This window comes from Python bivittatus, unplaced genomic scaffold (assembly GCF_059951505.1).
Source record: "Python bivittatus isolate LINGU-HERP-01145 unplaced genomic scaffold, Pbiv_v1 ctg000020_np1212, whole genome shotgun sequence".
In the NCBI taxonomy this organism is placed as follows: Eukaryota; Metazoa; Chordata; class Lepidosauria; order Squamata; family Pythonidae; genus Python; species Python bivittatus.
In genome coordinates, this window is record NW_028277030.1 from 42,047,632 (window position 1) to 42,071,111 (window position 23,480).

Sequence of the window (23,480 nt, forward strand, 5' to 3'; positions counted from 1 at the left end):
ACAACGCATCCGCTCCGGATTAGCGAAGTGGCGCCAGGGGGCCCATTCATTAGCTTGCGGTTTCACATTTCCTCTTTCTGCGCTAGCGCTCGAGCGGTGAAATTGACTAAAGCGCGGCTGGGCAAGTTCCTAGGCGTGCAGTGCCAGCTGAACCTGACATAGCATACCTCTTCTGCAGGACCAGACAGAACGGGCAGACGTAATCAAGGAAGAGGCAGTCCCTTAAATGCCCAGCTCCATGAAGGGCTTTAAAGATCAAATCCAGCACCTTGAATTGGCCCCAGAAGCAAACTGGCAATCAATGCAGCTCACGGAGCTGCAAAGAAGTAATGTGTGGTGTTCTAGGAGCATTTTGCACTAACTGAAGCTTCTGAATACTCTTCAAGGGCAGCCCCATGAAGAGCACATTACAGTAATCCATCCAGAAAGTGACCAGAGCATGAGTGACTGTGAGTACAGCCTCCCGATACAGGAACAGGTGCAATTGACACACAGCACGTAGTTGTGCAAAGGCCCTTCTAGCCACGACTGCCACTTGCTCCTCAAGCAGGAGTCGTAAGTCCAGAAGGAACACCAAATTATGCACCGGGTCTGTTTGGGGCATGCAACCCCATCCAGTACCAAAGTCCCAGAACCAGAAGGGCCCAAGACCCAAAGCCACTCACTCCTGTCAGGGTTCAGCCAAAGCCTATTGTTCCCCATTCAGGCCCCCACAGACCCCAACGTATTATCCCAAGCTACTGCTGGCATGAGGTAAAAAGAGAGACAGAACTTCCCATTTAGTGAGAAGCCACATGTAGTCTAAACCTGGGGGAAGTCTAAGAGCTCTGGCTCCTGAAGTTTGGAGGAGGTAGAAAAGGTTGAATATATATCCCTGTCCTATCCCAATGAATCCTAAAGCTGCTTATTCTGTTTCAAGGGAAGCCTCAAAGATGTCAGCTGGATCTTCAACATATAAGCTAGTTCAGAGGAAATTGTTTTAGGGCAGTGGTACCTTAAGAAAGAGTAATGGTTCTCCCCTCTGCCTTTGTGTTACAGGAATTCTCAGAATTCCCTGAAGGAAATATTTACGTAAGAAATAATATGAAGATTCCATGCTCTTCTCTCAAAGTCAGATCTAGTTTGCCCTGAGGAAGTCACATTCTAAAGTGACCACCTCCTCCTCCTTCCTTCTGTCTCATGTGCTTTGAAAAACAGTTGATATCTAGGAATTGGAGGCAGAGGGACAGCAAGGAGAATTCACCTTTATGCTATAGACTTGTGATACACAACCAGAGATCTTGAGAACATGGGGGCCACAACAACCATGGCAGCAATCTCAACAGCCTTTCAAAAGTTGCCACTAAATTGTAATTTTTAATGAGACAGAAAGGAGAGATTATTAAATGTCAGTACACCTATTTCATGGAATGTGAGCATGCCACCCAGGAGACATGTGTAGTCCTTTATCCCCCAAATGTGGACAGCACTGGTATAGCAAGAACCCTAAGGAATCAGAACAGAATATTTTCCCCTTCAGTTTAAGAAACTGCACATACTTAAATCACTTGGAGCTTCAGATGTCTTGCCCATATGTAAACATTTTACTATTTGAAAAACAACAGAAATGTGGAAAAGAAATTGAATTCAGGAAGTCACACATACCATCTGGATGCAAACCGTGAACATTATGGTAGATATTGAAAAATGTTAATCTCATTGTAAATTTATTTAATTTTATTGGCTGCCCAACTCCAGTGGACTCTATGATTCATTGTCCCAATAAACTAGAGTTTCAGTCTATTTTCAATTCATCAACATAGCATAATAGCAAAGAAGTATTGTCCTAGCATAAGGTTTCTGGTACTCTGGTGCCTTTGTCTTACCATCCACAACTTCTTTCACCTAGGGAATTTCTAGATAAGGCTATCATTATTCAGTCATCCTGCTTTATTTACTAACTATTACAGAAGTAACCTTCTGCTTACAATCCTCCCATGAAATAAATATCCTTATTGTTTTCCTTGTACAGATAATTGTAAGAAGAAAGAGATGCAATAACTTCACAAGAATATCTTGGACTGCTAGCACTTCCAGAAGTTGCCCTTAAATAAGAAATATCTTCACATTTCTTGTTATTAATAGAACTCAGTAGTATGATTCTTCCTATAGTACAGAATCTTACAAGAATAGAAGGAGAAGACTAAGCATTCTACTCAGAAAGGTGGTCTGAACATTGTATACTCCATAATTCTTAGGGTGGATTTGCTCACTGTGTGGGTTATACAGGGAGCAAGGCAGGTGAGAAAACTTATGTTTGGTTTTGTGTTTTTCCCAGCCACTCATTATTTAATAAGGAACAAGACATGCGTACCAAAATCTTTTCATGATAGTTCTTGCAGAACTTCTAGTGAATGCACTATGTGTGACTAACTAGTAATGGGTTGATTTTTTTTTTTTTACAATGCCTTCTTTTCTATGAGTCATAAAAAGTAGGAAAAATGTTAACAAGCTTTATTGATATAAATGAACTTTTACTTCCATAGCGATATTTGTTTAGGTATTCTGCAATGGGTCTGTTATGGACAATCAGTAATCAGTATATCAGTATAGAAACAATCTGAAAAAATATTATACTTCCTAAGCTTATATTAGCAAACCTTTTTGAAAAATTAATTTACAGAGAATTCAGTTCTGTTTTCTGAAGCTGAATCACATTTGTCCATGCCAATCAAAATCCTATCATGTGTTTAATACTTCCCAGCTACTTCTTTAGTTTGTGCTCACTTAACGTGTTACTTAACACAGGTGGTCAGGAACTGGGAAGATAATCAACAGTCTAATTTTTCAGCAGTATCTAATTTTTTAACAAATCCAAACTGCTTTTAATTTAAATCTCATATTTCATTCTGTACTTCAAGTGGCAAGTACTTAATTAATGAATTTGATGGGAAACCAAGGTTCATATCATAAAAAGCCTGATTTAGAAGCTCTGATCATGCATAGATTCTATTGCATGCAAGACCTTTTCCAATCACTTCAATGGAGATGATAATAAAGATTATCATTCTCTGCATCCGTGCAACTCCATTGCCTGCAGGGCCATATCCCTTCACTTTAGTGATGTAGTAAAATTCATTTTTTCTCTGAAAGGCTCATCTGAACTTAATATTGTATGTACGTTGTGACACATGAAACTTTTTGAATTATAGCCAAATATTGAAGTAATGTAAAAAAAACCTACTAAATACTTTTCAGCCAGTCATTTTTACAAATGTGTGGTGTGACATTGCAATGAACCTTGAACACCCCAAAGGACTACATTAATCTTGATAATATAACCCTATTTTATAATTAGTTGCACTCACTGGGTTTAGAGTTGTGGGGTACAATAAAATTAATAAGGCTGAAAAATGTTTACATATCTCACATATTTTTCCTCCTAAAATACAAATACCCATGTGGAAGCCATCAAACAGAAATCATCAAAAGCTATAACTAAAGTTAGATTAACAAAAAGCACGTTGACCTAAATATGGATGGCCATATGTGAAACACATGAAAAATGTTAGAAGACACATGGCTGCTGAAACATTTTAATCCAGTGTTGCCTGGTCTTAGATATCCATAGAACTGCTCAATTCATGAAATCCAGATTAGTTGACTGGGAATCTCTGACAGTGACAGATGATTTGAATAATGGAGATCAATAAGTAAGAAGCGCATAATTCAGTTCAGATACAAACAAGTGAAAATCAGCCTAGAAAATGGAGGCAGGATATCTGTAAATCTGTAATGCACAGCCTATTTATAAGACTTAGGATGACAAGTGTATTGTGATTCTTCCACTACCAATTGTGCCTGTTCCTCTTTGGTAATTCATCTGGGTTTGCTGTATTTTGATAGATATCACATGAAAATGCTTTTATCCCTGAACCATAACTTGCAAAACAAGTGCTAATTAAAATGTTGATGAAGCAAACCTTTCTTGTTTTGGAAAAAAAAATCTTAAAGTGATTGAAACTATTTCATTGTTCATGGCATTTATTATTTCTGCTTTACAGCCAATTCTATGTGGCTTCCAGCTTCAGTTTAGAAAGATTTTTCAGCTACCATAGTTACTGCTGTATCAGTTTTCAAATACACACAAGTGTGCCTTCAAAGTGCTGGGAAAAGCATAAATTGGTCCTTGCTAGGAATGGCCACTGAAAGGATTAAAAGTAAAGCTTTCTGATTTTTTTTCCCCAGAATTCAATATGGTGTCACTGAATAAATTCAAATCCTATTTAGAGTAAGAACATTGTTTCCTGTATTGGTCATGTGGATGAAAATAGCCAATAGAAGATTGTAAACTGAATATAATGACCTGAAAAAAAGGCAGCACCTATTCAAGTTAATGTTCTCTGAATAAAAGAGTGTTGGTGAAAAGGAAATTACACACACTTCTGCCTTCGTCCTGTTTCATCCTTCTAGCATACTGCAATTCTGAACAAGTAAAGTTGAACCTATCTTGAAAGCTCTATTTTATTTGAAGCAATTTTTTTAAAAGGATGTCATTGGAAAACATTCCATCTACAGTTTGCTCAAACCTGCTTTTTTATAGGAGAAAAGTTTCATGTATGATGCAGGAACCACACGTTTCCAGTAGTTTTCTTAGAATAGTTGCTCTGGAACATTTCCTTAATTGAGAGGATAGTCCTGCCTTAGAGTAAACACTTGATGTTTTTCAAAACCATGTTCTTTAAACAAATAAATGATTCTTTGTCCCAATAATTCTTGCTTTCATATCTCTTTGTTTATCCAGGGACGACGAGGCAAACCAGGACTCCCTGGAAAAGCAGGACCACCAGGGCCACCTGTGAGTACACACAAGGATAGCATTAAATTTAGTTTAGTCCACAACCTGTAGCAGATACCAAAGAGAACTTGTGTGAGAAATTCTTTTGTTTTCTCTGCAGAGAAACAAAGACAAGAAAAATGGTTCAGGCCTATAGAGAGGTGTGGGATATGGGTCTGATAGAAAATATAGGATAATAATTTCTGAAACTGGTGGAAATGGAAGAAAATGGTGAGCATTTCAGACTATGTACATTGTCTGAGAAATTTAACTATTTTACTTTACCCAAACCAATGATGCTATGTGTTTAAAATGGGATAATTTTTGACTTAGAAGGGCAGTTTCAAAGATGCTGATTGCTTGAATGGCAGAAAGGATTATACCCAATACTGGAAAGAGTATTGGGCTGCAGATTAAATGAGTTTGCTAAAGAATTAAAAAAAGATTAAGAGATACATAAACTGTATGAAAGGAATTATACTGTGTTTTAATTCTGATAACAAGTATGTTGGGGGGTTTTTGGTGGATGCCTATGGACTGGAATCTGTGCTTGGTCATACAGCTGAATCTTAAGAAGATTCTTCAAATCATGGCATTAAAGCTACCTCTATTTTTCTTGGTGTGCTACCTACTTGATTCTTCTGTAATCATTGAAAGTTCACAAACATATTCTATACAGGGGTAATTTTAGATATTAATTGCACCCCAAATTTCTAAAATGGTCATTCCAAATGGTACTTCTGGCAGAAAAAAATACTTATCCAGTTATAGAAAAAGAAAAAAAAGACTTCTTCAGAGCATTGTATAATTGACAGAACCGACATCATTCCAATCTCGTAGTATTAATTATTTCTGCTGTCCTCCTGTTGGTATATAATTCAAAACAGAAGGATCTACAAAAAATAATGAGTCTTCTGGAACAAAATTAATACATAAAATAATTTCTGTCCAAAATAGATTTATTACAGCACATGAACTCATCATATGAATCAATGCTGTGTCATTAGTGCCACATGTCCAGCAAATTAACTGAACCTTCTCATTTCTTCCGAAAAGGACACAGAAGTGTCCAGTAGACTCCAACATATTTTTGTTGAATTAATGGTAATTTTAAATCTATAGAAATTTGTGATATAAATACCAAAATGGTCCCCCACTCAGGTTCCTTATACAAGATATTCCTGTTACAATATCTGGAGTGTTTTGAACTTGAGCCAACATTGTCTTAAGCAGTCAAGCTTATTGTACTGTAATTTTTACAACTGTAATACTGTATATGAAGTAACCAGACTTCTTGGTGTGTTAAGAATGCTGTAAATATGGCACTTGTTCTTAGCATTAAATGGGTTCTAGGCTGACATTGAGGTGGCTTTAAATCTTGGAATAACAGAGTCATGAATAGACTCTACAGAGCTAAATACCAAACCATAGTAGGGATGCTGCCTTTGTCTTCTGATTCCTTTTTTTTTTTTTTTCAAAAATTGGATAGCTAATATAGTAGCACTTTATGTTAGATCAGAAAAATAATTGGAGACCGTGAGCTCGGCCCAAGAGTAGCACTACCCCACCCTGGTGGTTAGGATGTCAGGGAAGCAGGAAAAGAAGATCCTGATAAGCTCATTGTTTACACTGTTGTGTCTCCTGGCCCAGTGGGCTTCATTTAGTGGTCATTTATATCATGGCAATAAAGCATTCCACAGGCAGGATGGAACAATATAGAATAAGAGTTGGTAGCATCTAGTCCATTTGAGCTGATTTTGAAAAAGCTGAGTACCATCGATCCTGTTAATAATTCGATGGAAGACCATCAGGAAACACCCCCCCCCCCATCTCTGGCCTAGACTGGACAGTTGAAAAACCTCCCAGAAAGTAGCACTTGATAATTTTGTTGCCCAAAACAAAACCCAACATCATAGTCCTGTCCATGAAGTCATCAAGAGTCAAGTTCAACTCAAGGAAGATGTTACTTTAATGTTTAAATGAAATTAATTATGCATGAATGCATGTGATAAATATGTTCACAATTGTGACTGTTAAATATAAGACATACTGTGGTGGGTATAACTTTAAGCAAGATGAACAAATGCATCTCAGATAAGGTTTCTCTGCCCCAGCTACTATTATTGCTTATCTCCCACTTCAAAAACAGACTTTTCTGTGTCCTGACAGAGTGAGAAGTCACAGGTTTCACCAAATACTGTAGGTCTGTTGGGGTTGGGTAGTAAGCTGTTACAAGGAAGGTAAAAAATACATTTTAATGGGATCAATACAGGTTTGTGTGCCTAGGGCTATGGGAGTAATTATCATTCCTCATAACTGATCCAACTAGGATGGGAAATTTTCATCAAGCACTAAATAAAATCATGGTTTAAAAAGTGACTATGTAGAGCAATATATAGCAGAACAAGCATGAATTTCACAGAATCAGAAAGCTACCTGATGTTTGAAGTTTGTCTGATATGTTTTATAGTAAACCCAGAATATCTTTTACTCTTACTCTATTCCTGTTGACACTATGAGCCTACAGCTTTGGCTCTGACAAATGTTGAATGATTTTAGAACCATTTCATTGTTTGGCAAAGAGTAAATAGTTTCCAGCACTCTTAACTAGCTGAAAGCATATTGATAATTCAGTAAACAGACTTGGTGACTTTGGTTAACACACTGTTCTGTAAGAGTTCTCTAATTCTTGTTGGTCCAAGTTCAGATTCCACAGAAGGAATAAATAATATCAATTGCTTCTGTTCAAAACCACGGTACTTCTCTGAGTTTATTTTTATGTTTCTCTTTAAATGCCTTTAAGAATCAGTAATTATGAACATGAATTGTGATTTTCTTTCTAGTACAACATTTCTGGATTCTATTTTGTTGTCACTTATTTTGTTTTAGAGACATTTTCATTATATTGCTGTGAATCTATTCTGTTCAATGTGTGGGTCATTCAAGCTGAAAAAGTATTCAAGCTCATTTTTAATGGAACAGCAGCTCCCTCTAGTGATTTTTTTCCTTCACACTCTTATGTAGTGCTGGAAAATCTTCATTAAACAGACCATCAAACTATTTTAGAGCTTCATCGGTCATCTCACAAAATAAAAAATAACAAATGTTATTATAGTAATTAATTATTTTAACAAATTCACCAAGTTTTTATTGTGGGGAATTTTTTTTTCACTGTATATGCATTCTCAGCAAGAGATTTGATATCTCTTTTTAAAGCAAAGGATTATCAAGCAAAATATTTCTCAGATTTAGAGATTTGAAAAGTATTTCATAATGTAACTAAGATTTTCTATTTGTTGATACAATAAGCCAGTACATGGCTGCAATGCTAAACAAGGAGCAGAGAGATTGGGGTTCAAAACTATATTCAAGGTGTTTCAATACCATCAATATTTTTTTATTTATTTTTTTATTTATTTTTTTATTTATTTATTTATTATGAAATTTGTATGCCGCCCATCTCCCCCAGCATATTCCATGTCTGAAGCCTCTGCAGTACATATTAAACCAAATTTTGTTTCATTCAAGCTTTTTTTTTCCAATATTTCAATATTTCAGTATTCAAATACTATAACAATTAACATGACTATACTTTGGGGTCTAGGTTTTGTAGCAAAGAATATCACAATAACATTGCCTCTGATTACCTAACTGACCAAAAGCTTAACGTCCCACCTCTGGTTTTTAACTAATTTTGAATTAACAATTCTTTCATCCCCAGTCCATAAAAAGGAAAGAAAATAACATGCCGGTGTTCACATAATCACACACTTGAACACAATCTATGCATTTGGATATATTTATTGGAAAAGCTGCTATGAAGAATAGCAGTAAGAGAATATTAATTGAGTTATGTAAACATCTCTGCGAATACCATGCCGCCATGCCTATAGCTCAAAAAGTTCTTCAGCCCAGAAGTTCTGCAGTTAGTGTAGCAGTAGAGATCCATTAAACTGCCTGTGAGCATGAGGGTATATTATGATATTAGAGGAAGTAAAGGAAGATCAGTTCCAAACAATGCATATAAAAAGCCCAGACACTGGAAGGTAAATGAATAAGATGTTAACCCTCTGGAAGAAAGGAAAGAAACTTGATTGTAGCTGCTGTGCAATGGCTAACTGAATACAGGAGGTGAACAGTGGGGGAGCTGCTGCCTGCATTTATTTCAGAGGGAAAACAGATTGCCCCCAGGAGCTGCAGAATCATAGCTGAGGTTCCTGATATACCAGAAATAAGATGTAGAGGAAAAGTAATCCTTTAGAAAAAGGGATGAGTTGAACGGGATGAGTACAATGCCATTTGAACAGCCAGATGAAATGTTTTGTGGGCAAATTAAAATAGACACCTGGAAGTGCCTTCAGTGATGAAACTCGCTGAGTAAACATAGACCAATCACTAACCTATTGTACAGGTTTTTTGTGGGGGGAAAATAAAAGCAGAAGAGAATGGAAGGAAACGAAAGGGAGAGAATGTAATGAGGAAATAACACAATATTGCTTTTGGTTGTGCTTTGATTATCTTAATTATGTTATCTCAATATTATACTGAGCTGGATTGAACCATAGTAAGGTGTACTATATGTGGTTTCTAAAGAAATCAACAGCACAAGTCATATTTAACTTAAAATTGTAAAATCATGAAGTTGGAAAGGACCATTTAGGGCCAAACTCCCACATAGTATAGGAATCCATCCTCAGTAGATGACTTTCTAGTCTTTGCTTGAACATACCCAATGAAGAAGAGTCAAACACCTGTCTGGGTATTTGGTTCCACTGTCAGACTGCTCCTACTGTGAAGAACTGTTTTTCTATAAGTCAAACAATCTTATTATTATGCCAGACTCTGTCATCTGGGATGTTCTTTGGCACTCTTCTATATGACATCCCTTCATGTACTTGAAAAGTGTTCTCCTCAGTCTTGTCTTCTTAGGGCAATAGCCATCTCTTTCAGCTCTCTTTATAGGACTTAATTTCTAGATTCAGAATCATTCTTATATGAATCCATTCCGGTTCTCTGAATCCTTCTTAAAGAGTGGAACCTATAACAGGACTTGGCACTTAAGATGAGGTTTGATCAAAGCAGAATTTCTATAAGTAACTCTTCTGTATCTTTCCTTCTTGCAGCTGAATCATACTTCTGGCTTATATTCAGTTTTCATTCACCTCCTATTCCAAGATTGTTTTCACAAATACTATTACAGGTAGTCCTCGTCTAGTGACCACAATTGGAATTGGAAACTTGGTTGTTAAGTAAAGCAGTTGCTAAGTAAAACCACAACTGTGCTTATAATCTTACTTCAGCTTTCCTTTGCTTTACAGACCTGCAAAGGTCGTAAATGCAAGGATTGGTGATAAAGTTACTTTTTCATCACTGTCGTAACTGTGAACAGTCACTAAACCACAAACAAGACAATCGCTAAACAAGGACTACATGTATATATCACATGTCCTATACCCGTGCCTTTTATTTCCTAAATGAAGAACTTTGTATTTGTGGCTGTTGAATTTAAATCTGTTACTTGCACCTCATTTCTCTAACCAGTTAAGATAATTTTGAAATTCATTTCTGTTTTTTGAGGTATTAACTAGCCCACTCAATTTTATGTCATCTACATCTTTGATAAGAATTTCTTCCACTTTTTCATTCAAACAATTAATACAAATATTGAAGAGTTAAGAGCTCAGAATCATACCTCACAGTACAAATTTCAAACCAGCTTTGTATCAACTGATATTTCACTAGCTTGCTAATCAAATATCATGGAGTATTTTTTCAAATGCTTTGCTGAAATCAACACTAATGACATCTACAGCATTTCCACAAGCTATTAAGAAAGTCACTTGATAAGAACATGAATTAATGTTCATTTGGCAAGATTTGTTCTTGGGAAATCCATATTGACTGCCTTCTAGTAATTAAGTCTTCAAAAAGCTTATGGTTCAGTATTTTTATGATCTGCAAACTCCATTAGCAAACTCCTGTTAGCTCTCTATGTTCTCTCAGCCTCATGTTCCATTTACTATAGTGGGCCTAAGTGGAAGTACCTCAGTCTAGATCTTCTAAGATCCATATGTAGATCAAAACCTGATTTATATTACTTAATAGTATTGAAGCAAACCTGAAAAATGTTTAGAGTGACATCATTTGAAAGATCCTCTCTTGGGCAACCATCTCATCCTTTCTAAACCCATAAAAAAGAAACAGCCATACATTTTAAAATTAGGGTTCTATTGAACTTTGTGTCTTTAACAAATTGTTTGAAGTTATTTGCATATACATCAGAGCTCTTTTTCTTCCCATTTTAAAGGTCTTGTAACCAATGTTTTACCATGTGTCTAAATCAAGAATCTATGAATCAGCAAGACTTTCCTCACACTGAAGCTCCCCCTGAAGAGGGAGAGAACAGCCTCAAATAAACTCTCCTTAGGTCCCCATACTGATCAACAGCTGAACTACAATATTATTTCACATTTGTGCCGCCTTTTCTCAGCAGATTTATCCTATCTCACCCAAGATGAGAAGAGGCAAGTATGTTGTTCCCAATTATGAAGCAGTGTAGAAAGCATGTCACAAGAGAGGTTGACTTACAGTATATTATCAGATCCTGGGATAAGTAGTTTCATGTACAGTATACTATCAGAAAAGGGTCATAACAGGTATTATTATAATTTATTATAATTATTCATTAAAGTTACATTATCCTGCATTATGTCACTCAAAAATTATATTTTGGTCATAAGACTGAGTTAAAAAGTGATACAAAACGAAAACACAGCTATGCTTTCTAGTATCCATTTTTCTTCCAGCAATATAATCAATGAGTTTACTTTTGGAATCAAATGATTTACAGTAATTGGAAACCATTATTTGCAGAAAGCAATACTATTACATGAACATTCTAGTAATATCTGTTACAAAAGTTATAGCTAATTGAATCAGTATCTAAAATTAGACATAACAGCTGGCAGAATTGGTTGTTAAGTTACCCATAAAGTGTTTTTCTAGGAGACTAATGAAATACTATGTAGAGGAAGGTCTGTACACTCTAGTATTATTCCATAGGTCCATGGTCCCTGGTTTGGGTGAAGAGAAGCAAAATGGAGCATCTGGGTGCTATTGGATGCTATTGCAGTAGGGTAAAGCTATCTTCTGTGTCGTGGGGCATAAGTATTGGGGGTGGGGGATGACACTGGATTATGGCAGGCTTTATGGCAGCACTGGGAAGATGCTGATCCTATATTAGTCTATTTGTCCTTTTTGCACAATATGCTTTATTGGCAGTGGTTCTCCAAAGTCTCAGGAATACTTTTTCCAATTGTCTGCTGCCTGATCCTTTTAAACTGAAGATACTGGGATTGAACCTGAAACCTTTTGCATGTGCTACATGTGTTCTTACTGCTGAGCCATAATCCCACCCCAAAGTGTTAGCGTAGGCCCGTCTTGGGGATAGTTTCAGATTCTTGCAGCAACTTGATTCGGGGATGAGTTTTTTGGCACTGAAAGAAAGTGGGAAATCTACCAGTTTGCATAATACTCTTATTGCAGACATTCATTAAACAATGCAGGAACAGACAAGAATCTATGGAGTGCAAATACTTACATGAATTTTATAATGTATCTGACTATTTAAAAATTACTGGAGTGAAGACCAATATAACAACAACAATAAAAAAGGAATAGTGCTCCTTATTTTTCTGAACTATTTGGAGATATGTGTTTTTTCTTGCCAAGAATCTATTCTAAAACTGCTTTGTTAGGCCATTTGTTTTTGTTTTTCTTTGTTCCCATAACAATGAATCCAAAATAAGTTTCTACATTTGCATAGCTATAAATATTTATAATTGTGTAATTCTGGGCCTAGGTGCCTCCCATTCTGATTCATTCTGTGTTGCACATCCTGTTTCGGTGTTCCAAAATGGGAAGCTTTCTTAGAATGGTTCTTCTAGGCAAGCACACAGTGAAATTCATTAGGTTTTCTGAGACTAATTTGATTCTCTACAACTCCCCACATGAAACTGTTAGTCCTCTCAACCTGAAAAAAATTCTTACTCTATATTAATAGTTGAAAAAAAGTAATTGTAACTGTAATCGTAAAAGTTGCCCTCGACTTTTTGAGATTTATTTATTTAGCATATGGCATACAACACCAGGGAGTCTACAATGTTTTTTACACACGGTAGATGTTCTGGTTCCAGCAATTGCTAGCTCTTTTATTGCACTGGTGTACCACAAGAGGGCAAGCTAGCTTTGCACCAGCTGGCCAGCAGCGTTCCTAGGGAGGTCGGCTCATCCAGGACTTTTCTTTCTCCACCGATCCTTTCGCCAATCGCGTCCAGGCAGATCCAGCGCTGGTTCTTGTTCCCCCATGCTGCCAGCATTTCCCCCCACAGAAATGGGGGTGCCTATTTATCTACTCATAGATGGTATACTTTCGAACTGCTAGGTGGGCAGGAGCAAGGGACAAAATGACGGCAGCTCGCTTCTGTCACACGGAGCTGGGCTCGAACCGTTGGAGAGTCTACCAATTCTGGCCAACGAACTCCAGCATCATTAAGCCGCCGCGCCACTGCATCCCCTAACATTTTGAGATCAGCCATCTAGTTGAGTGTGTGTGTGTGTGTGTGCGTGTGTATACTATTTATATCCAGCTAGGTGGCTGATCTCAAAAAGTTGAGTAGGGCTGAACCTTGTTAGTTAGGACCACCATATCTGGGCTGCAAAAAAAAAAAAACAAACACACCACTAGATAGTACCATAAAACACAAAAAATTCATGATTCTTTTTCTAGGCTAGAAATTGCAGCCCTTGAATAGAGGCCATTAGAAAATATCAGGGTTATACACTGGACTGGAAAGTCAAAAACATCCTGGAAGAAAGGAATGGCAAATCTTTTCCATGTTGTTCCCAGGATAGCTGCATGGGCATCTCTATATAGTCCCCAGGGGTTAATCTGGTTTCAAAGCTATTAAAAGCTCAGAAGGTGAATGTGGACATTGAAATAAAACTGAAATCATTAGGAATTGAGTTCAACTCAAAGGAATCATTATTTTTACAATACGCAATTGTATTATTGGTCTCACTCTAAATAATTTTTGAAATGTATTATCCAAAACCATGCATTTGTTTCCACTATGTTTCATGCATATCAATACAGGTGGTCCTCATTTAACAACCACTCATTCAGCAATCATTTGATCTTAGAATGACACTGAATGAGTGGTAGTTATGACTGGTCCTTGTACTTACGGCCATTGCAGCATCTCTGAGGTCCCGTGTTCACCATTTGTGATCTTCCTGCAGGCTTCCGACAAGCAAAGTCAATGGGGAAGCCATCAGGAAGTTGCAAGTCATGGTCCTGTAAGGTCCTTTCTTAGCGACCCATGTGGTCCTTGCTTAACAACAACAACTGGGACTGCCAGAACTGCCATCACTAAGTGGCATGGTCACATGGTTTTTTTGGTTTTTGTTTTACTTATAACCACATCATTTAATAATGGAGTTTTCAGTCCTAATTGGCATCATTAAGTACATTTCTTGAGCTGTGACCCTATTGTGGGGTTAGCACTTGAAAGGGAAAGACTGCTGCTGAATAACAGAGCATGCTTGGAATATATAATAACCTAGCTTCAACCTATTCTTTTGAGTTACTGTTAGTGAAAATAGTTTTGGAGTAGATGGGCCAATCTACTTTGAGAGTGTGGGGCACTTAATTGTGATATAAGTGTTTTATATCAACAAGTCTGAAAATATAGCATAGCTTAATAGATGTTTGTCTCCCTTTTTTCCCAAAATAATACTTTGCATGTTAAAGGTTTTAATTTTTAGTGAATGTTTTGTCTATTGATTCTGACATAAATTATTTTGGCAGACATTGATGCTAACTATGTTTTGTTGCTGTATACAAGAAAGTGTTTCCTAGCGTCTTCTACTTCTGGAAATATACATCTAATTTTTCATAGACACGCATCTTCAGGCACAAAACCCATCTACAGTATTCCAGTTGTCCTAGTGTACTTTCAGATGTTATAATAAATCAGTAATATCTAGTAATCTTTTAATGTATTCAGAAGTACTGATTTAACATATATTTATCTGAGTGACCACTGAGCTCTTTTTAAATATTATTATCTTAATATAGAAAAAGAGAGAAAAAAAGAAAAAGCACAAAACAGCAAAAAGAAGGAAGATAAATTATGTTGCTTATAAGAAATAATTCAGCTAGCTTTTGAACAGATCATTTAAACCTTGACCAATCTTTCCATTACACTGATAGAAAAATGTCTTATAAATGAAAACAAGAAAGATGTCTTATAAAAACAAACATAAATCAGTAATCCAAGATTGTAAATCTAGGGTTATACTTGCCTTTCCAATACTGAAGAATTATCTTTTTTTTTTCCTGACTTCTTGTCTGAGAAACCATAATTCATAGAATGATAAGTTTCAAGTTTTTGATATATAATTCAAAAGTACTTTCACATTTTTAAATCACAGTGATCTTTCTAAAAGCATATTAACTAATTAAAACAGGGCAACAGCACAGCAAACCTATATTGTATGAGTAATCCCCTCATTCATAACATTAATAGCCACCCTTTTTAAAATATTATTTGGGGTATCCAGTTAATATGAACAAGAATATTTTGTTGAATTAGTCTTATCTTAAGAACATAAGAAGCATTCTTTAAAATTTTTAGCCATTGATTAATTGATGTGAGATATTCTCTTTATTCCAGAGTCCTTGAAAATAACTGATATTTACATGATGAATATTCTTGTATTGTTTATTTAACATCGATTTGGAATCAACTAATTATTTTAATACAGATAGTAATTCAAAAGTTTTATATCCTGCTGCTACATATGGATTAAATTGTGATTTGCAGTTCTGACAATTCACATCTCTTTTACAAATTATTTAGAAACTAGATTGGCAATAAATTGATCTTTAATATTAATTCTCCTAATTGTCCATTCGTCCCCTCCTCCCAGAAAAAAAGATTTCTATTTCAAACTGGGATTTATCATGTGAATAAGAGTTAAAATTATATTTCCAACCCAACATTTTCCAAATGTGCTGTGCAACCTTTAACGCAGGAAATATAATAGAGCTATCACTAAAAATAGAGCCAAATCCTTGCCATGAAGTCAAAGGAATCACATAGCACCTTCCTAATTGCGCAATACTTAGTTTTGGACTTGATTGCTTGCATTTCAAAAAGAAATTGAAGTAAAAATATATGCCTAACAATAAAGATGAAAATCAGGAAAAGTAGACATACCAGCATCATACGATAGCCCTAATTTAGATAAAGAAAATCTAGGGTTTGTTTTATATATATATTTGTACATACATACATACACACACACACACACACACACACACACACATACACACACATACATACATACATACACACACATACATACATACACACACACACACACATACATACATACATACATATATATACTTCATACCTTACTAATTAGTAAAACCTTTAAGAAGACTGATAGGGACTATTCTTAAGTAATATCAGTCTTGAAGTAATATTCATTTTTACGTTTATGTGCCACAAATGAAGAAAGTTTCCTTGGAATAACTATTTCCAAATATTTTAAACAAGTAGCAATTGAAACTTCAGTTATTACAAATTTCCATAGAAACATTTGAGCCAATAGGAAATATATGGGATTTACTCCAAATAACTGAGTAATCAAACTATTGAACAATATGAATACGCTTTGTATAGAAATTACAGAATTATCAATAAGAATATCACGGAAATGTAATCATAGTTGTTCCAATTGTTTCAATACCAAATTAAGAGATAAGGGACACCTTTGATAAATTCCCCAATACAGTTTGATAGATGAGGAGGTAATTCCAGGAAAGGCAGTGGTTTACCACATAGCAATCTAATTGATAAAAAAATAAAGGAAAAATAAATAAAGGAAAAGTCTCAAAAATTTCCACTGCAACTCAGACCAATTCATGACATGGAAACTGCACTGATTGCTCTGGCCAATTACTTTGGCCAGGACCGTGATGGGGCACAGTGGCAGACACTCTTGTGGACAGGTGAAGAGCTGTCTAGTAAGTAACCGAAAGCAAACACTGCACTCTGCAAAGTTGTAGAGAAAGTGCTGAAGTTTGTTCTTCCCAGTCCATTGAATATTCAGCAACAGGGATTGAAAACAAAAGCAGACTTCTTGAAGCCTTAGGAGACTAAACCAAGAATTCAAAGCAACATTTAATATAAAATGACTTTCCAACTTGAGGAATCAGCGCTCTATTCTGCCTGGATAATTAGTTGCATCAAGACCAGGTAGCACAGAAGGGTGAAAAATCTGTTTATACAGGCCTGCTAAGGGTACTCAGCAGGAGTGCTCCCCACAGGTTCTCTTTGTTGTCCTCTGGCATCTAACATCTCCCACAACTTCTTTCCAAACTCCCACACCTGCTTATTTATCAGAGCAGCCTTTATGGTGAGCAGGCACTCAATCTGCAGACATTTATATCCTGCTACTGTGGCTTACTAAAAGGAGGCTGGTGTTTTCCCTTTATCGCATGCACCCCTCTTAGTTCTATTAATATCTTAGCAGAGTTTGATACCATTGACCATAGCATCCTGGTATATCATCTGCAAGAGTTGGGAGTTGGAGGCACTGTTTTAGGGTGATTCCACTACTACTTAGGCAGTTTCAATAAGTTATCATAGGGGAACAGTGCTCATATCCACAATGATTCCTGTATGTAGTGCCACAAGCTTGGTGCTTTTCCCTATGCTGTTTAACATATGTGCAACTTCTGAGTAATATTATCCATTAGTTCAGGGTGAGATATCATCAATATGCTGACAATATCCAAGTACACATTGCCACCCAGAGGTGAGCTAGAGTTCCCACTGACAGCCTGAACTGGTGTCTGTAGGCTGTTAGGATCTGGATGGGGCAAAACAAGCAAAATTAAATCCTTCCAAGATTGAGTTCCTTGGCATTAATAAGCATCAGGATGATCTGCTAGCATCAGTCCTAGCAGTTATTGTGGATGTGGTTGTTTTCCCCTAAGAGAATTGGTCCATTATTAGGAAGTCTTCATGGACACACAGCTCCTGATTAAAAGCAGGTAGAAATCATGGCCAAGGAGGCTTTTGCCCAGCTTTAATTGATGTACCAGTTACAGCCTCACCTCAGATAGGATGTCCTGGTGATAGTACTCATACTCTGATCACCGTGTGTTGGGACTACTCGTGCTCCATATGGGGCATCTTTCGGAGCTAAACCAAAAGCTTCAATTAGTCCAGAATACCACACCCATATGCTGCTGGGACAACCTCTCCATTGTAGAGCAATACTGATTGATACACTGCATTCCCATTAGCGTCCAGGCCCAATTCAGAGTTTCAGTTATTGCGTATAAAACTTTTTATGCCACAGCACCAGGATATATCATGCAATGCTTTGCCAGAATCAACTCCATCTGTCCAGTCTGGTCATTTTAGGAAGGCCTGTTGAGAGTCCTTTCTTCTGGGAGGTTCATGTAACTTGGACAAGATAGTAGGCCTTCTCCATGGTGGCCCCATATTATGAAACATGCTTCTTCCAGGGGCCTGAATGTCACCTTCTCTTAACGTATTTCATAACATTGTTATCATTTTCTTGTTTCATCAAGCAGTCAGTTCCACTTGATTGGTTAGAAGTGGTCATGCCTCCATTTATATATTTATATATTTGTACAAATATATGTAGTTTCTTTTTTTGTTTGAGGGGGATGTTGGCTGTTTGTTTATTTGTTTTGGCTTTGTTTTTACTTTGTGGTATGCCAATCAGAGTTGTTTGGTTAGGCTGGTTAATAAATGTAGCAAATACATAAATGCATACATACATTTTTCCATGAAACATAATTAGTAATAAAACGATGTACGTACGCCTTAAAGGCATCCCAATCAACCAATAGATTCATAGAATGTGTATTTCTAAGAGAAAAATCTTCAAACCTGACAAATTGTATTCTTGATTTTTTCCCTCATTCTAGGGCCCTCCAGGTGTTCCAGGATTTCAAGATTTCTTTAAAGGGGCAAATTATCAGGTATGGATATTATGAGCATTTCAGTATCATGCAATTTAGTTGCTGATGCATATGCTCACTTAACTTCCTGTCTTATGAATCTTCAGATGCTCACATCTCTTTTGCATGTGAAAGTCAAATTCCGTACCACAAGAATACTGGTGAAATTGTTTGGAAGACAATTGCTGACTCTCACATATTTAATGCAAATACAAATCAATGTACTTTATTAACAAAGTTTCCATGTCATCACTGGCCTTATTTTAATTAAGAGTCTCTTGACTGAAGGACAGATACTTTGAAATGCCGGGGTTGTTTAGGCTGTTTAGCTAGATAAATTTTAGGTAAGTTTTATCCTACTTTCTGAAATTAGACCTTATCTTGATTGATTTGTTCTTCTTGTTGGTAATTATTCTGACTCTTTTAGCTTGCACATGGAGATGAAGGTGAACCAGTATAGTAATATGTTTTGCTATATAATTGTAACAATTCATTGGCAAAAGGAACATAGAAAATTAAGTAAGTGGTAAGCCCATCTGCTATACTGAATAAATTCAGTAAAGCTACAAAATTCATTTTGTTTAATTCATTCTCTTTAGATTTTTTAATATATAGTTAGAAGGAAGATCCAATGAGTTAAATGGTTCTGTCTCTAAATAATGGGTTTTATTCTTGAGAATATCAATGACTTTGCACGCATGTAATTTATATCCTGGTACAGTGGTACCTCGGGTTATGAACTTAATCCATTCCATGACTCTGGTCGCAACCCGAATTGGTCACAACCCGAAGCAAATTATTCTTGCCAAGCCTGCTCTGCATTTTCTTTGGAGCCATGCTGACAAGCACACCAAAACCTTCCAAAACACCACAAAACACACCACAAGCCTCACCGAACGTCTCCTTGCTACCGCGATCTCGCCCACAGGAAACCGCGACCGCGTGGCAGGAGGGAAAATGGCCACGGATCCGGTACATAACCTGAGGCGGAGTTCGCAAACCGAGGTAATTTTTTGCGGCCGGAGCTGGTCGTAACCCAAAAAGTTCATTAGCAGAGGTGTTCATAACCCGAGGTACCACTGTACTTTAGTGGCTTTATCCAAGCCTGTTGCGTGATAAACAAACAGATAAATTTGAAAACAGCCATGTGATGAAGAGTTTTGTGGAAGCTAGGAGCCTTAACGCTGATATATTAATCTACATGTCTGCATTTTAAAGAGCACCAATCTTTGTATCTTTCTCTGTGCCTTAAATCAAGGGTGGGCAGAATATAAATTTGGATCTGTTCAGGTAGATCTTTGAGTGGTTTGCAGATTAGAACTTTTCATTCCTTGTCCTGAAATAACATTGCTAAAAAGAAATGTGTGGCAGGAAACTAATCTTTTATATGAAAAGACTTCTGGACTTGGCTCTGGTACTGTTGACAAATTACTAAATTCATAAATATGCTTGCCAAGCTGAGTCAGTATTTGGTACCAGTCTTCCCTGAGTGACTTTGAGTTTCTAGTAAGAAACGAAGTAAATTGTGCAAGTCAGAAATTTGCTCATCTGCGATAATTAAATGAGATATTCTGCTGCACCATGAGAAGGTTAGGATTTACAGATACTGTAAACATTCATTTCTTTCTAATTACCATTTTGTCCCATCCTGACAATCCACAAGATTTCCTTTAAAATGGCCTAATTAGAGCATTGATGAGAAACATGATCTAATTGTTATTTTGTATTTTCAACACAAAATAAATGAGCAGGTTACATCATCATTTGGATATAATTTTTAATCTGTATAGCTAAATCAGTCTTTCAGAAAGATGGCTTTTGTAATGTTTAATCATCTAGCTTTAATTCAGGGAAACAGCTAGGAGGCTTCTTGATTTTACAAAAACCAAACTCTCTTTATCATCTCTTGGTTTAACATCTGTTACTTCCACAGTGAGTTCAAACTTCTACTACTCACTAATTTGCCTACCTAAATAAACCCCATATCACAAATCTTCAATCATTGTCTTGGGTTTGCTTGACTCTGAATCCATTTCTCATGTTCCCGCCTGGCACTGTCCCTTTCCTGTGCTGATACCTAACTCTCATTTCTAGAGCCAAGGTTTGTCTTTCACCTAGTTTAACCACCTCTCTTTCTTTCTACGAAAAAAGATCAGTTCTGATACTAGTATTATTTCTTTGGAGTCTTAATAGAGCTCTTCCATGGAAGCTTTATAACCAGCTTCCGTTCTGTAGTAAAACTCAGTTGTACTGTGAGTTCACTTCTCAGCTATACTGTGAATTCTGTTCTTCAAAGCTCTGAATACACCCATTCCTCATTTAGCAACTACCTCATTTAATTATTGTTCACAAATATGATAATAAAAAAAACAATAAATTCATTTTCTGACCAATGCGTGCATTGACAACCTAATTATGTGTGCCTGACAACAGCGCGTGCCGGAGTGAGAGTAATGCTGGCATAGCCGTATGAGAGAACTTTATCTGGATGAAACAGCAGCAATCAGTGATCTTTGCAGTGTCTTTCCCTGTTTCTCAGTCATGTGTTCACTTAGCGACCATTCCACTTAACAATCTGGTTACTGTTACTGGTTACTAAACAAGGAGTGGGTGTACTCAGCCACATTATTGAGGTTATTAACCTTTTCTCAGAATCCTAGGATGGTATAGGGTTCAGTTGTTTATACTGTTGATTAAGTGTTGCAGAATAAGCCAAGCAGCTTACTTATTTACTAAGTGGTAAATTTGAAAGCCTGGGGGATTGTGCTGAAATTTTTCAGGAATTCAACCAACCTCAACCATATACTCCGCACTCTTTGGCAGTTTCACTTTATTTTCTTCCTCTTCCTTGTCTTTGTATTATTATCTCAGATTACTCAGAGTTCTAAGACATTTTGTTTTGACTTATTACAAATTCAGTTTTTGTTATTAAAATGTTTGGCAACAAAGTCCCTAACAATGGCTTGCCAGCAGTTTGGACTGATTCAGAACAGCCATTTGGCAGGTTCTGGGTAACTTCTTTCTTAAACTTTAGTCAACTGAGGTGACTATCCTATTTTAAATTTGTGGCCAAGTGTCTGTTTCCAAATGATAAACTATATCTTGTGTGGGTTTCTAAGGATGTGTGGCCAACCAGAAAGAAAGTTCCTTGGACTGATTGATTGATTGATTGATTGATTGATTGATTGGGTTACTCTGAAAGAAGCTTGCCACTACCTTTACATTTCTTCGTCTTTCTCTTAAAATCACTGCAGTTTTAACTATTCTGTTCCTCTGGCCCATCCAATACCATCAAAACTGAAGTCAACTTTGATGTCTGTAGTATCCCAACCACTGCTTCATTATTTTTCTAGTGCTTTCATCATTTCTTTTTGGCAAATTCTAATTTTCTACCTCTGACTTAGTGATGGTGCTCTACTAATTATACTAATATAATTATTAATATACTAGCCTAAGATTCCTAGAAACATATTAAACAGAATGGAGGTATTCTATCATACATTTTTATAGATGAGCTCATTTCCCCAGTTTGTGGAAAAATTGTATATGACCAGCTGTGTGCAAACAAGTTAGTCAAAGATCAGTATCTTCCTGGGTTGTTAAGCATAGGTACAGGTCAATAGCTGTTGTTGTATTCATGATTCATACCTACTGTGCTATAGATTGCACTGCTATGTTTGAGCTTTTTAAAGAGCTGCTTTATATTTCCTAATCCTTTGTGGCTAGAAAACTAACTGCATCAAGGCTTTTTTTTTTTTCTTCATTATGTATAGCTTGCTTCTTGTAATCATTCTTGGTATATTTTGCATGTTTTAGTAGCCTCTTAATTCCTACTTAAGATTAAGTTTGTGGCAGGTGACATGAACCGGAGTTGAGGTCCTCAGGATATGATATGCATCTGTCTGCAAGATTCATGTTTCTTACAATTATAAGACCCTTCAAATTCCTATGCCTTATTATGTTTCCCAGTTAATATCTTCTGGCAAAACATGGGGGCCAGCTGTTTCATCTTCAAGAAATTAATCATCTTTTTAACCCTCACATACTGCACTAATACACTCCTCCTTTCAGCTGTCCAATGCAAAACATTTAATGATTTATTCTCAAGCAAACAACTTTCCAGAAAAGAAGTGCTAAGTTTAGTATTTAGGAAGATGATTTACCAATCTAAACTTCAGCTTTAAGTACTTAGACTTTCTGGAACCAGAGTTTCAGGTTGCAACAAGACTGGCCCATGTTTTCAAGACCTGAGATGTATAAATTAAGCTAAAAACAGTATAATAGTATGACTATTGAGAACAGTTTACCCTTTCTGGATATTAATGGATCATTAAAACAAATACGATATTTACCTAAAAGAAAGACACTCTTGAATTTAAAAAGATGTTACAACACCATGATCATTATCCACAGGAAGATCAGATAGAAAAACAGTTACTAATATACTCAAAAATTCTTTATAATATCCAGCTTCCCTAACATGTCAGCTAATTTCAAGTAAAATCAGTCTTGTAGATTTTTTTTTGTTTTTTAGTCTAACAAATGTGTGCATGAAAACCATGTCTATATTGTGTACGTGGGAGGGAGAGGGTG

The 23,480-nt window shown here is 36.4% G+C and overlaps 1 protein-coding gene across 1 annotated transcript in view; it reads left to right on the top strand.

Annotated features, from left to right (window-relative positions):
• Nucleotides 1-23,480, top strand: part of COL19A1 (collagen type XIX alpha 1 chain) — a 219,644-nt gene that overhangs the window by 127,330 nt on the left and 68,834 nt on the right. Inside the window, exons 15-16 of the mRNA XM_088137595.1 lie at nucleotides 4,784-4,837; nucleotides 18,855-18,908. Coding sequence (XP_087993721.1) covers nucleotides 4,784-4,837; nucleotides 18,855-18,908 — 108 coding nt within the window. The remainder of the gene's footprint in view (nucleotides 1-4,783; nucleotides 4,838-18,854; nucleotides 18,909-23,480) is intronic.